The 16,418-nt window shown below is 37.3% G+C and overlaps 1 protein-coding gene across 2 annotated transcripts in view; it reads left to right on the top strand.

The window, feature by feature from the left end:
- The window catches only part of PIGG (phosphatidylinositol glycan anchor biosynthesis class G (EMM blood group)), a gene marked incomplete at both ends in the record, with an annotated part of 82,441 nt that overhangs the window by 17,966 nt on the left and 48,057 nt on the right, over positions 1-16,418 (top strand). For both annotated transcript variants that reach the window (XM_079548350.1, XM_079548351.1), the window contains 3 exons: positions 1,781-1,998; positions 4,770-5,051; positions 14,656-15,113. In XM_079548350.1, coding sequence (XP_079404476.1) covers positions 1,781-1,998; positions 4,770-5,051; positions 14,656-15,113 — 958 coding nt within the window. The remainder of the gene's footprint in view (positions 1-1,780; positions 1,999-4,769; positions 5,052-14,655; positions 15,114-16,418) is intronic.

Raw genomic sequence — 16,418 nt, 5'->3', positions numbered from 1 at the left:
ATGGAAGTAGCAAGGGTTCTTTGTAGAGCCACAAGTTGGACTCACTGATCCACATGGTTCCTTCCTGACTTGGGATGTTCTCTTGTTCTCTGATAATTATTGAAGTGAAGCAAAAGAAACGTTTCTTGTAAACAGTGCAGATTGGTATATATGTTCACACAGCATAGTGCCTACTGAAATACATTTTCTTCTGTTCTAAATTGAGATTGTGTTGTGGGTGCACATTATTCCCAATGGCCAATTTTTAAATATTGTAGGGCATGTTGGAGTATGGGGCAAAGCACCTATAAAATGATAAAGAAAAGGATATCTTAAGTGCTTTAAGATACAATACCACTGTCAACATTTACAGTAAAACACAGCAGCTAATCTAATTTGCTGTGTTGTGAATACATGTTCTTGAAATTAAACTTACAAGTGAGTATAATGCTGAAGTGTATATAAGTCTCAAACTATTAATTTTTTGCAGATTTCTTTTTAAATTTCATGTTTATGATTATGAATTGTTCTAATTTTCTTCTATGTGTGAACAAAATTGTGTCTCTTTTATGCCTGCCTGCAGTATCTACTTATTGTCATTGCTGAATACATCTTTTGGGGAAGTAAAAATGCTGTCAAGACTGGTCAGGAATTACTGTGCTGCAGCTTTTTCTGTGAATTTTTAACAGTGGGAAAGCTGGCAGTGGGAAAACAGCATTAGTTGTGGGAGAGTAAAGTAGTGGAGCTCTCTTGCATCTTTTGAATTGTCTTGTAACATTCATTGCCTATCCACATAATGTGGACACTCTGTGTCATATATCAACTCTAACTTAGTGTAAAGTAAGGATTCTGTGGAATAACCAGTACTTCTGGGAGGGAAAATACATGCAGGATGAAAGCCACTGCTGCTGTAATTGCAAAGGACTTCTAAAATAGGATTTGGATATTTGTTTCTTCCCTATTTCGCCTGTTGTCATCACTCAAGGTTAGTGTTCACGCCTGCCACAAGTTTTACTTCTGGACAGAATGCTTTTAAATGTGGCTAGGCCATCATGAAATCACCTTCTGTTACAAGCCTTTTACTTCTGTGGATTAGTGGCAGTAGCAGGTTTTCTTTTTTTTTTAAATCTAGTTTGGACAGTGGTCAGCCCTTATACAATAGCAAGAATATCTAGCTTCGTGGAAGGAGGATTGTTTTGCACCAGCTTGTTAATCCAAATGACTGAAGCCAAACCATGCACTTCAGTTGTTAACTTTTCTATGCCTGCATCAAAATACAGCTTATTTTGTGTTTCACTTTGTGTTACCAGCTGATTCTCATCACTTGCAGCAAAATCAGGGCCTTTAATCTGCTTTGTGTAGGTCCTTCAGTGGTTTCTTCAAAAAATAAAGTTTCTTCAGCAATCTGATGATTCCCTACTTGTGAAATAACGGCCTGGAGAGTAAGTAGCTCCAGTGGAAAAAAAAAAAAGATAGATTGTTTTAAGGATTTAAAGCATTTGGGTATGTTTATCTTGGAAACCTTCTGTAAAAGTAAATGGCTGTTTTAATGTGTTTGTCACTTTTAGAGTCTTTGACGTTTTATTTGTTTGGGGATTAATTGCTTTTAATCAGCGTAACATTATGGTCTTGATGGAAGGTAATGCTACTTCCTGTGTGCAAAATAAATTTCAACTGCTGTAGCAGTTTTTCTGTAGATTACACAAGCAAATATAAAAAAAATATATAAGTATGTTTAGATCTCTAATTATCCTCCTTGTCCATGGATCCTCTAACCTGTTGTTTTTTTCCCCCCCAATAGATCTTGGATACGAGCAGTTTAAGATAGCAGAAAAATCCCATGGTAATTGGATCAAACTGTACCTAGAGGGGAATAATTCAGAAATACTCTTAAATCTTGGCAAAAAGGTCCTGAAACAATACTTGGAAGCCTTGAGGACGTTGAGTTCTTCGCTAAGCAAACAAGTGGCACAATATGATATGTATTCAATGATGGTGGGGACTGTGATCATTATGGAGGTAAACAAAAAATATGTCTTTTTATGGAAAAAGCTAAATGCAAGGCATAAAATTTCCTGTTGTTTGACTATTTAGTGTATGTTCTTCAGAATTAAGTATTTTAGGGTTTGTCTGTATTTGAAAAATTAACGTAGTACTCTTTTTTTAAAATTATTACCCTTTGAAATGATTCAAGAGAACATATGATGCCTGCATCTTGGTGTAACTTGGTATATATGCACGTCACAAGTCAAAGAATAGCTTGGATTTGAAGGCACTTTGAAGATCTAGTTGTAACTCCCCGTGTTTAAAAAAAAAAAAAAAAAATCTGCAGTGAAGTTCCTACTTTTTTCACCTTTATCTAACAACAAACACAGCTGCTCAGAACAAGCTAAACCCTATATGCCCAATTTTTTCTCCACCATTCTGAGAATTCTTGGTACTGATAAGTCAGTAGTCATGAAACAAGTGCTTGCTGGAAGAGGCAGAGTTGCCATTCCATATCTCTTGTAGGAGTAAAGATAAGATATCACATTTCTGGAATTTTAAGTGATTCTTTGCAATTGATAGTTTGGGGAGGTCTCATGTGCTGGAAATTGCCTCTGTGGTAATGCTTTGAAGAAGTGAGTTTGCTGGTGAGTTACCCTGCACTCACATATACAAAAACGTGCACTTACAGTTTAGGTGGCATTTTTGTCAACTTCTATGAGAATTAGCTCTCTGTGACAGATATACCTGGCCTGCATACAGCGTCATATACACCTACAAGGCTGTATAATAGCTATGCATCTAGTTGTGTTCTGTGGCTGGAATGGGTAACAGGTGATAAGTAGCTGTTTTGTATTTGAGTCTTCTCAGCCCTTGCAGGCTGTATTCCTCGTGTTGTGCACAGAGCACATTTGAGATGGCTTTCTCAATGGGCTTTATCACTGCTTACCTCTTGACAGGAGCTAGTTCCACAGTCCCCACAGGGCATAAGATGGTAGGTTCTGTGCCTCCTCTAGGACAGCAAATCTAGAGATGGCCAATGCCACTCTGAAGCTGAAGTGCGTATAGTCCTTTCATGTTCCTTTGTTTTGTGAGCGTAAGGATTCAAGCCTTTACAGTCACTTTGTACCTGAAGCACTGGATTTCTTTTTTTGCGGTTGTTGATCCTTAGTTTTTCAACAAAACAGATTTCAGTATTTTAGTTAATGGCTCTTTATCAATGGAAACCTTCACCTAATAGTGAACAGTCTAACAAGTCTAACAAGTGAAAAGTCTGCCTGATGAGAGCCTGCTTGGTGTCACTGGAAAACTAGACAGTACAGCGTGGTTTTTTGTGTGGTTATTTTTTTTCCAATTCAAAACTCAAGAAATTGGCCTGTTTTCCAAGATCATTTTGTTTTATGTCGCAGTTCAACAACCAGAGGCCTCTGTCATAGGAAAGTCCTTTATTATACTGTGCATCCCCACGGGGATGGACCCCCAGCAACCTCCACATAGTCCCCTTCAGTTCTATATGTATTTTCCATCCTTGATGTAGAAATAAAGGCAGGAAATGTTACAAGTGACTTCAAACTACACGAATCTACAAGTGCTATTAATCCTATATTTTAAATGAGGAGAATACATCTAGTACATTAATAACCATGCATTTACTCAAAAAAGCTAAATATAGATTTGTAGATAACTACAATTTGGGTGTTTTAGTATACTGAGTGCTTTGTTGTAATTTTAAGTCCTGTATTAAAAAGTAAAACCTGAGCCAATATGATACTGTGAAACCTCATGCTTCCAAATGTAAGTGAATTGTGGAAGGTATAATGTAAGTGAATAGACTACTGCAGTGTAACAAAATTTTTTAAAGTGTTAATTTTTACTATATGTAGCTGTAATGATGGGTGAGTTTTAGGTAGAGGTCTTCATAAGTGAGTGATTACAGATTGGCTGTCCTCTGATAGAATAGTTTTTTATTTAAATTTATTTTAAACTTGCCCTATCACAAGCGATTGAGCCTAGTTTATTACTAGGTATGTGTTTGCCTCTTGCAGAGCATCCTTACAGCATGTGGCTGGACTTTCTCTTTACATGCACATAGGTAGCAGAAATTGCTAATGATGGTATTCATCTTCACTGGTACAGTTACTTGGGAAAAAAACTGGAGTTCTAAGTGATTGGTGTGCAGGCTATAGCAAAGTGAAATCAGTAAATCAAATTAAGATAAGGAGGGGGGCAAAAATAAACACCAGGAGAATTCTTAAGCTCTGAAAACAGCATACACTTACGTGATAAGATGAGCACTTTCCCTGGTCTGGGAAGCTACTTGGCTCAGCAAGAAATCTGAGATAAATGACCATTGTTAGAGTGTGCATGTCACTTCAGGCCTTTGTAGGCTATAAATAGTAAGTCAGATTTGTTTATTCAAGAGCTATTTTGGCATTGAGACTTAAAACACTTAATTCTGTGGAGCGTTGAAACTCTTTAAGTGAAAGCAGATCATGCACATCGTCAGTCACAGCAGGTCAGGAGGCACTTGTTTATTTATTAAAACCTGATAAATTGTGAGTCCAACCCCTTAAACTGATAAAGAAAAGCACTATTTTTGCTTTGCCCCTTTATATGGTGAAGTCTTGCTTTGGTTGGACCACCCAGCGTAGTGTTTCATGGCTTTTTTAAGATGAAGTATATATATTAGAGTTACACGGATGGCACAGCATGAGTTTTGTGTGTGTGAATTCTGGCTGTATGCCTTAGCTAATTCTGATTCTTTACCTGTCGGTTCTCTGTTTTTGTTTTTTTCCCCCCTGTAGGTTTTGCTCCTACTCTTTCTCAGTGTACCAAAAGCTCTGAGCAGTCGGGCAGAATTTGAAGTGCCCCTCTCCCCTCCGTTCTTCTCTCTGCTGTTTTACTTGATGTGTCTGATGCTGTGTGCAGTTCACGTCATTGTATGCACATCAGCAGAAAGTTTATGCTATTTCTGCAGTATGTCCTGGTTAACTGCAGTTGGAGTGATGATGCTGATTTCTGCACTCATGTGCGGTATTCTATCTGCTGTTGGAAAGACTCTTGAGAATTCCAGACCTCCACTGAAGGTGAGAGCATGCATTAATTATGGTTCACAGAGTTTTGCTCCTTGTGGCATACTTCCAAGTAAAGTTTTGTGGAAGATTTTTGTGCATGTTTACATAGAGGAATTGTTTGTAACGTAATTAGAATCATTCAAAATTAGTGTTGAAATGTGGCATGTTCACTGTGACATGATAAAAGATTGTTGTAAAGAAGATGACAGAAGTGCTTATTTTCACTTTACTTTGAGAAACATTCCAATCAGGTTGCATTATTCTACAGATGACTTTAGTGATGTCAGAAGCAGTTTAACTGTTACAAAAAACAGTTTAACTAGTTATAAACTTGTACACAGAGATGTTTCACAACTGCAGTTGATGCAAGATATATGATATTTTGTAAGAACATTTTTTTCAAGCAAAAAGTAGATTTGTGAATTACATAAGTATGCAATTGCTGTATTCAGAGTAACTGAAAAAAGACAATACTTAGCAGAATTAGTACTGCAGTATTTATAAATATATGCTGGAATTCCTGAACTTAACTATACATTTAAAGTCTTTGAGTGAGGCTGCTGATTTTTATGATTCGAGCTATGCAAGTTGGAATTTATCATTTTGTGTCTGTGACTTCTGAATTTGCCATTCTCTCTCAGATATCTGATTTTTCTGAGAGAGAAGCCTTGTGCTAAAAGTAGTTCCATCCTCCTCTCTTGAAGGCAGCATTTTTTTTTTCCTTCTCAGTTTTATTTCGTGCCATTTAGTGTATTAAAAGTGATCAAGGAAGAGAGTTGTAGTCGTGGTGTTTCATTCTTATGCTCGTATTTACTGGTAACGTAAAGTTTGTGTGTGTGTTGAACATCTAGGCTGAAATAGTGTAAAATGCCACTAATGATATCTTTCATCACTAATGATGAAAGAAGTTTCATTTGAAGCATAACTCCTAGCATGAGTCTTTCTGACTGAGTAATTTCCTTGTAGTTCTGCAGTAATTTTCATTATCATGTCAAACTAGCTGTAATGTTTTGATACCAAGCCTAGTGATGCTTCTGTGGATTATTTTTAAAGGCAAATAAAAGAACACAAAATTAATCAGTGTGAATAGAAAAATCTGCTGGAGAAGATGTCTTGTCTTATGGTTTGTTAGCACTGTTAGTACCTAGGAGTGTGTTTGTCTTTAAATGGATTCAGTTTAGCCTTTTCTGGGTTACATAATGAGATGGAAGTTTTCTTTTGTAGGAAGGAAAAGCGTATGACCTTGAAATAATTGTTAATGATTACTGGAATGCATAGAATCTTAATGTTTATTTGCTGTGCAACAGTAAGGAAAAGCAACTGCAGGAAACAAGCTCATTTGTCATCCTGGGTGTTAATTTTTTTCCTAATTTTAGTCAACAGTAAGAACCTTACAGTGATGATGGCCTATACCGACATAAAATTTACACACAATCCTCTTTAACTTGATCAAGAACAGTGATGGTAGTCTCAGAACAACTCAGTCTGTTTTTGACTTGAAGTCTTCCTTATATACCTAGAAAAGAGTTAATTCTCTGTGACACCCACCGCTATAGGAGTAGTGGGCTTTAATGGTCTCTTGTCTTTTGTCTCATTAAAGATAAAAGGAGAACTAGTCTTCACACAGCAGTATTGCGCTTCAAACTGCATTCTGCCTGTCTCTGAAGTTTGTTGAGAAAATGAGCACAATACTTTTCTTACAGGCTTAAGATAAAGCTTGAAGCCTCTGTAGGAGAGGATGTGGTGCAAATATTCTTCACATAAAAGTGCTTATCTCAGTAGAGGCTAGTCCTCTGCATTTGGCTTCAGATGCCTGAAGACCTGTTTTCTGTACTGTTCTTTTGTTTGTATTTCTTCCTTCATACTCAAGGAATAACAAGTAAGCTTGAAGTACTTTGCAAAATTGTTATGAAAGAGATTCTGCTTAAGTTGTGTTTCAAAATTTTTGTTTGTTGGGGACTTCCTTAGAGAAACTTTAAACTCTGTAATAGGGCAGCTTCTGTGCCTTTGTTATTCCTTCATTCTGCTTAATTTTGTCACACCTTTTGCTGTGTGGCTTTTTCTTTTTTCTTTTTCCTCTTTTTTTTTCTTTTGAGATGAGACTGACCTGGAGAGCTGCTAGCGCAGTATTGTTTGTCTGTAATTTTGATGATTCTCGTCTAAGTTTTCTGCCTTTTAGCAGTCTGATCTGATCTTCCTTCTGTTTATTATTTACTTTCTTTTCCCCAAAATTATGGGGAATTATGAATTCTTCATATGAGATAATGTTCTGTGTGGTAGGGATTGAATCGTGTGACAGTTCTCTTGTGACAGTTAATGGCTTGTAATTTCTTACAGAGTTTTGTTTCTCTGGCCACTACATGTATACTTGAAATGGACAGGTAGTGTCCATCTCAGCTTCAGATTTTGAAGATGGCATTGTCTTAGTATTGCTGTGTAACATTTTCCATTCCTGCATTTCTCTCCTTTGGGGAACTGTCAGGGAGTAACAGGATCTTACTAGGGCTCCTTACCAAAAAGAAACACTTGTGAACTGTAAATCATGAGGTCTCTTGGATGCCAAAGGCATTCAGCTTTATGAACCCCAGCAGTGGTGCCAGAACCAACAACACATTGAGTTGATCAAAGAGTATGTGAACACAGTGTAGGTCTTTCACCACTGTTAGCCTTTGGGTATCTGGGGTGACCCAGGAAACTTCAGAGAAGTCATTGAGTCCTCCTTTGAGTGGCTTTGACCCAGATGTTTTGGGGCTTCCCAAACTGTGGTAGCTTTTCAGGGTATCTGAAGCAAAGGATCAAGGCACACTCTTTTCTCCTTCCGTAGCTTTTCTTGGGTGAGCTTTTCTTTCAGTGATAAATTTAGAACCGGTTCTTACCACATACTGCTATACAGATATGAGTTCTCTGTTTCTAGTTTGGCGTGAGTCTTAGGGTATCATCCCCATCTGTTTTTGGCACATTTACATCCTTGCTGGTGAGAGGCAGCTGCTGGTGAACTTCCTGCAGATGGCTTATATACTGCTAATGAAACTGCTCTGTCAGTGATGACAGCAGAAATTGCAAAATGCCTCCTAGTATTCAAAATTGGATGGAATGGTTTTCCTTAGGAAGCAAACTAATTGTTATTACACTAATGGACACAAATAATTTTGTCAAGGAACACATCAAGTATGTGTGAAAAGCTTTTTGTTCTGTCTGTTTCAGTTGTCTTCTTTTCCTACCCTGTTTTCCCCTTACATCTGTCTTTGAGAACTAATTGAGCAAAAATAGACTGATGGGATGCAATATGCTAAATATGGTTTCTAGGTTTGTGTCCTTGCCTCCTGCACCCTGCGTTCTGCTTGTAAGAGAGCTCATCAGCTGAAGCTTTGTCCCTGGATGATGTAGGACTGTAAGCCCAGTACTTTTTTACTTGAAGATGGAGGATTTAGCAGCAGCTTGCCTTCTTTTCCTGTTTGGTACCAGTTGTTCAGGCCCATCTGGAACTTAGGAAGTGGGAAAAACTTTATTCACATGTGAAAACTGGTGTTACTGGCAGTAACACTTCTGTCATTTTAGGAAAGTGATTGTATAGTGTCTCTTGGACACGAAGGTGCTTATTTGCCTCTCACCTTGGAAAATATGTGCATTTGTAATAGAACATCTATCAACTCAAATGTTTCTTTCTTAGACTGGAAAGGTTAGGGAATTTGTGAATTTGGTGCATCATGAATCATACACATTTTCTACTGTTTTAACTAAATGGAAGATCAGCACATACCAGCAAAAGATTAGCTGCTTCTAACTGGTAATAAATGAACGAGGACATTTTCAGCAATATTTTCAGGATTACCTCACTCCCAGATGAGGGCAGGTACAGATTTAAAAAAAAAAAAAAGTACTGGGTTCTCCATTCTAGGCTGTATTTATATTTCATACGTAGGGCATATTTGAGGATGTGAGAAGCTGAAATACGTCTTATGAAGGCAGACCTCTAGAAATTGATTTTCATCAACCCATCTTCATCCCACTCCGTAAATGACTGGATTAGTGGGTGCATATCTCATCTCATTGTCAACTAAGCTTTTCTATCCCTGTTTGTGTTCCAGAGCCACTTAGAATGCCCTGCATGTTTAGTTAGTAATTGCTTCTATTCCTGATCTGTAAAAGCAGTGACCCTTTATTTGATTTACATTTTTCCAGTTTCAGGGCCGTTGCAGGAAAGAAACCGGTGGCTTCTTGCAGGTAGCTGTTTATACAAAGGTAGAGCCTGGAGAATGTGAAAGGGAGCAGAAAATAATCCAGTACTGCCTTTGTTGTGGGCGTGAGAGATTACTGACAAGTATTTGGAGGGCAATCAGTAAAATACATACACAATTGCGTCTCATTTTCCATCCTTTTTTTCCAGCAGAATACTGAGACTTAAGGGAAGAAACTGTCTGTTTATACTCTCTGTCTGTCTTGAAGTGTCTTCTATTAGAATTAGGAGTACTGTTATGCTAAACTGTCTGAATCCAAGTGGCCGTGACCTGTGAATCTGCATGGTGCTCTCCACATTTGAAACAGTTATGAAATCCTGCTTTTCAGATGTCAGAAGAATGCTAAATCAAGGTCTTGCCATTTAAAAACGCTAAAAGCATTTCCTAAGCTCATGCTGTATGGTAAACTGCAGGTATTTTAAAAGCAATTAAGATAAATTCTACTGTTAATGACTTCAGAGCTTTTTTTTTTTTCTTTAAATTGTTTCCGTTCACATCTAAAGATTTTTTTCAAGTGCTTCTCATTTGTAATGCTCTTTTTTTTCCACTGTGACTGAATATAGAAACTGATTACCAAGTTCATGAATTTTCTGAAGCCCAGTGCAGGCAGTGTTAGCATCTGCTTCCTGACTGTTATTTATAGGTTCTGATTACTATGTTTCTAGCAGTGCTAGTCCCTTCTTTTAATGACACTTACGGCTTTAAATAATTCCTCAGCCCTTTACCAGCAGCAGCAGATCTTTAAAAAATGTTAACTACTTCTTCATAGGATTACTCTAATGGCAGTTTTTAAATACAGTATTTACTACTACTTAAAAATGCTTTTTTTCCCCCCGTATTTCTGATATAAATCAGAATCAGTAGCTCTATGAAAATAGAACCTAAAGCTTAAGCTTGTCAAATACAATTTTGAGAAGCTGTATTGTGCAGTATTGTAATGTTTTTTCATTACTTAGACAAAATGTCCCTTTTTTTTTTATTTTAAAATACTCTGTTCATTTAAAAAATTTTTTTTTTCCTCTGTGCAGTATTGCCCACTGACTTGAAAAGTAAAACATTTTATACAATTGTACCTAAACATATGTTTGCATTTCTTTTATTTGAGGGGGGTGGAAATGAGTGATTAGATGATGCCATGACTGAGTCGCTCTTAAAAATGACCTCAGCCTGCTGTGATAGAGCATCAGGGGCAGATGTGGTCTGTAGAGTTTTGCTATAGGGAAATAGTCATCATTAGAAAACAAGACTGGATGCAAGTAGCTCAAGTATCCAAAGAGAATTAAATGATGAGTATTTAAATTTTGGGTGATGGTGGACATAAAAATAAAATGTTTCGTGTCTAGAAAGTGACCTTAGGATTTCCCAGCCATTAAATATGGAAAGTCAATTATTGTGAAAAAGATCTTTACTCTGAGCTGAACAGAAAGTATGTAACTGGAATTGGACCTGGGAGATTATTTACTGGATGTTTTATTTAAAAGTAAAAAAAATTAATTTGCATGGACAGGGTGCATATATTGCATCATTTATTGGCACCTATGTAGGCTAGCAAAAGATTTTTCAGGCATCTCTTTTTGTGTTATTTAGTTACCGATGCCTGTACATCGAATATTAAGTCTATCCTGGGTTGGCAAATGAGAGGTTTAAATTGAAAGCCCGGCGTTTAGAAATCTCATAAACTGAAGATTTCATACTACGTTTGTGTATCAGGATAGTGGTGCGAGTCATCTTTATTTACTATTTACTTATTAAATAAAAATTAACTAAATAATTAGTTATTTACTATCTGGAGTGCCTACGGGGTTCCTCAGAGCTGGAGGTATTAAGCAACTAGGAGCTCAGACCAGTGTATGTTGAAGTCAGACCTACTTTTCTGTGCCTGTAAAAACAGATCCAGAAAGTAAGCACAATCCAAGTAATCTGTTGTTAGTCTACATTATAAACAACAACAAAAGCCTTAATGATAACGTTCCTAACATGTCACAGGAGGGATTACCAGTAAATTTAGAAAACCTCAATAAAGGTGTTTTCATTATTTCTTAGACCGGTAAGGCTCAGGAGATAATCATTTGCAGAATAGTTTTTCAACTTGCATACATTTGCTCAGGTCCCTAACTCTGGCCTGAAATGTGGCTTATCAATAAATACTGTTGGATTTAACCTTTTGATATCAATGCAGGAGTATTTTTTTTTTCTTCATTTTTCACTGCAATTATTAGTCGGACATAAAATGTAGACTTCTGACACTGGGACATTTCTCACTAATACAGTAATTTTTATGAGGTTGCTGTGTTCTCCTGTTGATAATACATCATTTTCTCTTCAGCTTATGAACCTACTGTTCTGCCAGAAGAACTTGTTTTCCTGTCTGTGCTGACAACCATCCAATATAATACAGCAATCCTTCTGTAGATTTTATTTTATGTCTTATAAAAGGGACGAATAGTATTGAAGACTGGTTCGTTCTCATTAGTTGAGGATCTTGTATTGCTTTGTCTCTGCAAGCAGATGGTTCGTACATTCTCACTCATCATTCAGATAGTCAAGGCTTCTAAGGTCAGCACAGTGAGGTTACTGGAGTTTAAGCTTTCTATAATTCAGTGATGCACCCATCATATGTCAGTCTTTGTGAACTTCGTGGTCCGAGCAGACAACAGCTCTACCTGGACCTTTTGTTCCAAGATGTAGTTTATGGTTTCTGATTTTCACAGTAGAACACTGAATAGAAGGGAGTGATCTGCACCAAAGAAATTTCAAGCACTAATGAATTCAGATTGTGGGTATGTACAGTTTTTGAGATAATGATGATGTTTTCTTTGATAATTTTTTAAGTTACCCATTTTTTTTTCTTGTTGTTTTGTTTTATTTCTTAAGGAGTTTTGAATAGTAGATCTCTGTAACAGCACAGTAAATGGAGATTATATGAATAGGTGATTAGTTTAATTGTACCTCCTGCAATCATTTTCATAAATCTTATTCAGTCTTGATTTTACAGGAGTTCATAGAATCACAGAATCATTAAGGTTGGAAAAAATCAGTAAGATCCATCCCCACCATGCCTACCAACCATGTCCCTCAGTGCCGTATCTTCAATGCCTCCAGAGGCAGTAACTCCACCACCTCCCTGTTCAAAATGCCTCACAATTCTTTCTGAAAAGAAAGTTTTTCTTAATATCCAGCCTGAAGTTGTTTTCCTCAAAGCAAAATCAAGGCAGCATTAATGAGCTTCTTGGGTCAAGTGTGTTTGTTGTCCTCTCCATATTCTCGATTACTGAACAAAAACCTAAGTTACTGTCTATGATAAGATGTCTTAAGCGTAAGTGAGACTTCAGAATTGCATGTAGATGTTCAGCATTTTTAATGTGTTTATATCCTCATTCTGGTTACCTGCTCCCTGCTTACTGAGTTTCTATATTATTTTAGTGTAAATGATTTAAACTGTGGTATTCTGGGTTCATCTATGTGTTATATGTGCAATTTATTTCTATGAATATTCAAGGCTGTTTTTTAAGCTTATTCACAAAGTCAATGAAGCATGGTTGAAGTATGTACTTGAGGTTAATGTGAAAGTGATGGCAGATTTTTGTTCTGGAGTGAGTAGGACTTGGGGTGGTTTGGATTTGTCTATTTATTTATAACATCAGCGTAAGACACACTGCTTGATATTCACTCATAGAGGAGAGATTAATGAGAACATAAAATGACAAATGATGCTTTTTGATTTTGATGATTTTGGCATTTGTCAGAATGCCTCACAGATATATGGCTTTATTAACAAAGATGTGTTTGGAAGCCCGTGCTGCCTTTGGGCTTGGGCATGTCTTCTTCCTTTCTGCTGGAACTGTGCTCAGGTTCTCCTGCCAACCTTCAGGTCAGACTTCAAGTCTTCTGAGAGACAGGTTTTCCTCTTGCTCGAACCCTGGCCTGGGTTTTTCTGTCAAATTAAATATAGTCTCATAATGCAGAGGATTATATTTAGCAGAAGGAAAGATAAACGCACTGATGCCTCTCCAGCCACCTGCCTTTGACCTCTCGCATAGCCATACACAATGCCAGTCTCTCCAGTTGCTGACACAAGGCTCATGAATTGTGTGGCTCAAGGCCTTGCTGGCCGTGGGGCCTTGCAGTGCTCATATGTGGGCTGAGGGTGAAGTTACACAGGAAGGCAGATACAAGCTCTGGCAAGATGTAACAGACTGCAGCAGTCAGGCGTAGGGTTCTCAGAGGGATGGATGGCTGGCTTGTATTCTTATATGACTGGCCCTTCTCTATCTTTCCCCCTTCCTCTACCCTGCCTCTCTGCATCCCATCTCTGCCAACTTTGACATGTTCCTGAAGCATTCCTTACTAGTAAGTATGCATATCTCCACAGGCCCCCTCAGATACCCATCCTACTGGTATTAGCTTATTTCCCCCTTATCAGTTGCAAAGGCCAGATTGATGCTCTTCAGACTCTGCCTGTGTTTTCTTAATGGCCCATCAATTAATGGCTGAAGAGTTCTGGTCCCACTTACTGTCTCCCTTAGTGCTTACTTATCAGGTTTTTGTCTCTGTGTGTTTTGTTAATGGCTTTCTCTTTTATTTCCCCTTCCCTATGAGGTGAGAAGGCCTTTAATCTGATGACTCTAGTGAACCAGATGCTCCCACATTCCCCATTCCCTTACACTCTCTTTTTAGCAATATCATTGAAGGCAGTGATGATGGAGCACTTTGAAGGAGCTGCTGCGCAAGAAATCGAACTAATGGAGGCATTAGACAAAGAATTCTCTTGTTGGTTTTTTGTTTTTTTTTTTTTGAGATAACCACAGGATAACCACAGTGTGTGAAGTAAATAATAGCTTGATAGCATATTTTATGATGATGGACATGTTTCAAGATAAACAGGAATAAGACATACATCAGACTGTGTCTGCAAGTAACTTTTGTTAATTAGAGTAGTGAAAGCTGTCACTGTGGTGAATTGAGAACATCACAGACTTAACCAATTAGAAAACTGCTGGTTATTTGCATCTCAAGTTTGATTTCTGCAAGACTTCTGTTTTCACTTTGACAGCGAAATAACTTTTTTTTTTTTTTTTTTTTTTTGTCACAGGGTGGTAAGGAATTTTAATCTGTTTAGTTGTAATTATGAATGTTTTATTTATTTATTTATTTATGTACCTTAAACAGAATGCTATCTTAAACAATGTTCTGCTGTAATGCTAACTAAATAGGCAACAATAAAATGAACCTCTCATAAATTTGTAGGATTTGTCAAGGTAAAAATAATTCGTCTCATTGTTTATTTGGTTTATTTGTAGGATATTGCAGTAAGCACACTATGAATGCTTAAACAGCTTTTAATGCATTTTTACTCTGTTGCATTTTTTCATTTGCAGAATCTTGGTGCACCCAGTTCCAGCTGGTCTGAAGTAGATGTGCTGATCCTGGCTGGAACAATTGGTCATGTTTTGAGTTTGGGAGCAAGCAGTTTTATTGAAGAAGAACATCAAACTTGGTATTTTCTTATCAATACCCTATGTTTGGCTCTGTGTCAGGAACTCTGTAGAAATCATTTTCTCCTGAAAGAATGTGACCTTCAGCTTGGCACCTCTATGAAACAAAACTTTGACAGTATTGGAGAAGCCTCAGAATGCAAGAATATAGATGTACAAGCAGCAAGTAATTCAAAACTAGGCAAGGCTGCATCTTCAGCTGAATCTGTAAAAGGATCAGATAAGTGGATAAGCTTAGCAAGTCCATGGATCATTCTTATTTGCTGTCGACTCCTTCGATCCTTGAATCAGACAGGGGTCCAGTGGGCTCATCGGCCAGACTTTGGGCACTGGTTGACAAGGTGGGTGTTTTCATACTTTCTGTGTTATTTAGAAGTTAATGTGTGTGTGTTGTTTTTTTTTTTAAAGTATGCGAACATTTCTTTACAATCTCTGTATTAGGAAGTGTTTTAAATATGAAGGGAGTAAATAGTGAAGCAGCATGAGGAATTTTTCAGCACAGGAGTTATTCCTCAGGTACTATCAATGGATTGTAGTCTTAGCCCTGCACCATGACTTATCTAATTAATGTCAGTTATACACGATAGGTTTATCAGAGGCAAAAATAAACTTTTTCTGTGCCTATGTCAACAGAGGCTGGTTTGTGAAATTAAAAAACACGTAATAGAATTAAAATCAATTTAAAAGCAGAAGGTTCTGCTCAGTTCCAGATTTCATTAAGTTGTAGAAAAAGGTACTGCACAAAAGAGTTTTTCCTCATCTGTTACAGTCATTTAATGTGTGGGTGGAAAACTGAAGGAATTTTTCGAATGTAGTATGGGAAATAGGGAATTTCTTAAAACTTGAAGTTTTTATTTCTTCAACTGCCTATTAGTATTGTGAAGAACTATGGCCACTATTCGGTGACAGAAAGTACTTAATATTTGAACTGTTTTCTGGATGTTGTTCGGTAGATGGAATTGCAGCACCTTCCAACTGACTAGTCAGTGTTTTGCAGACAGCAGATGGGGAGGCTTTTTGTAAGGTAGAGATTTCTTTCCAGTATCTTACAGTGTGTTGATGAAATGTCATTCATCATTCATTAATAGAGATATGAGTAAATCAACCAGTATGAAACTCGTTACATATTGGCAGCCCCACAGATAAAATGCCAATTGCTATGACAGGCATGAGTGCTGAAAGACATGACTTATGAGGAAGTTTATTGCATTACCAGAGCTTTCACTGTACTTCCTCTTGCAATGCAGTGAGGGATTGAGGAAGGAGTGTTATATACAGTGCTAGTCACAGGAGAATCCTTCATTGTAAGGTAAGTCACTATGTGACCAGCCCTATGGTAAATACATGATTAAGTGTGATTCAGTGTGACTGGGAAGATTATTATCATTATTATTATTATTGCTATTATTGTTATTGGCTATTATTTTTAAAGATTAACCCCGGTATCTTCCAAAGATTTAGTTGTTGAATAACTTTCTGGTCCAGATGTCTTCTTCAAGGTGTCAACTCTTTTCTTTGGAGTATACTATTATAATGCCATGGAAGAAGACTTGATATTCTTGCAGCTAAAAAAAAATTGCGTTTTTTCCAAAGATGTGCTATTGCTGGTATCATCCCCCAGGAATGTTTACTGACACTTGGAAATA

The sequence above is a fragment of the Tetrao urogallus genome, assembly GCF_951394365.1.
Source record: "Tetrao urogallus genome assembly, chromosome: Z".
In the NCBI taxonomy this organism is placed as follows: domain Eukaryota; kingdom Metazoa; phylum Chordata; class Aves; order Galliformes; family Phasianidae; genus Tetrao; species Tetrao urogallus.
This window is presented reverse-complemented; position numbering and strand designations above follow the sequence as displayed.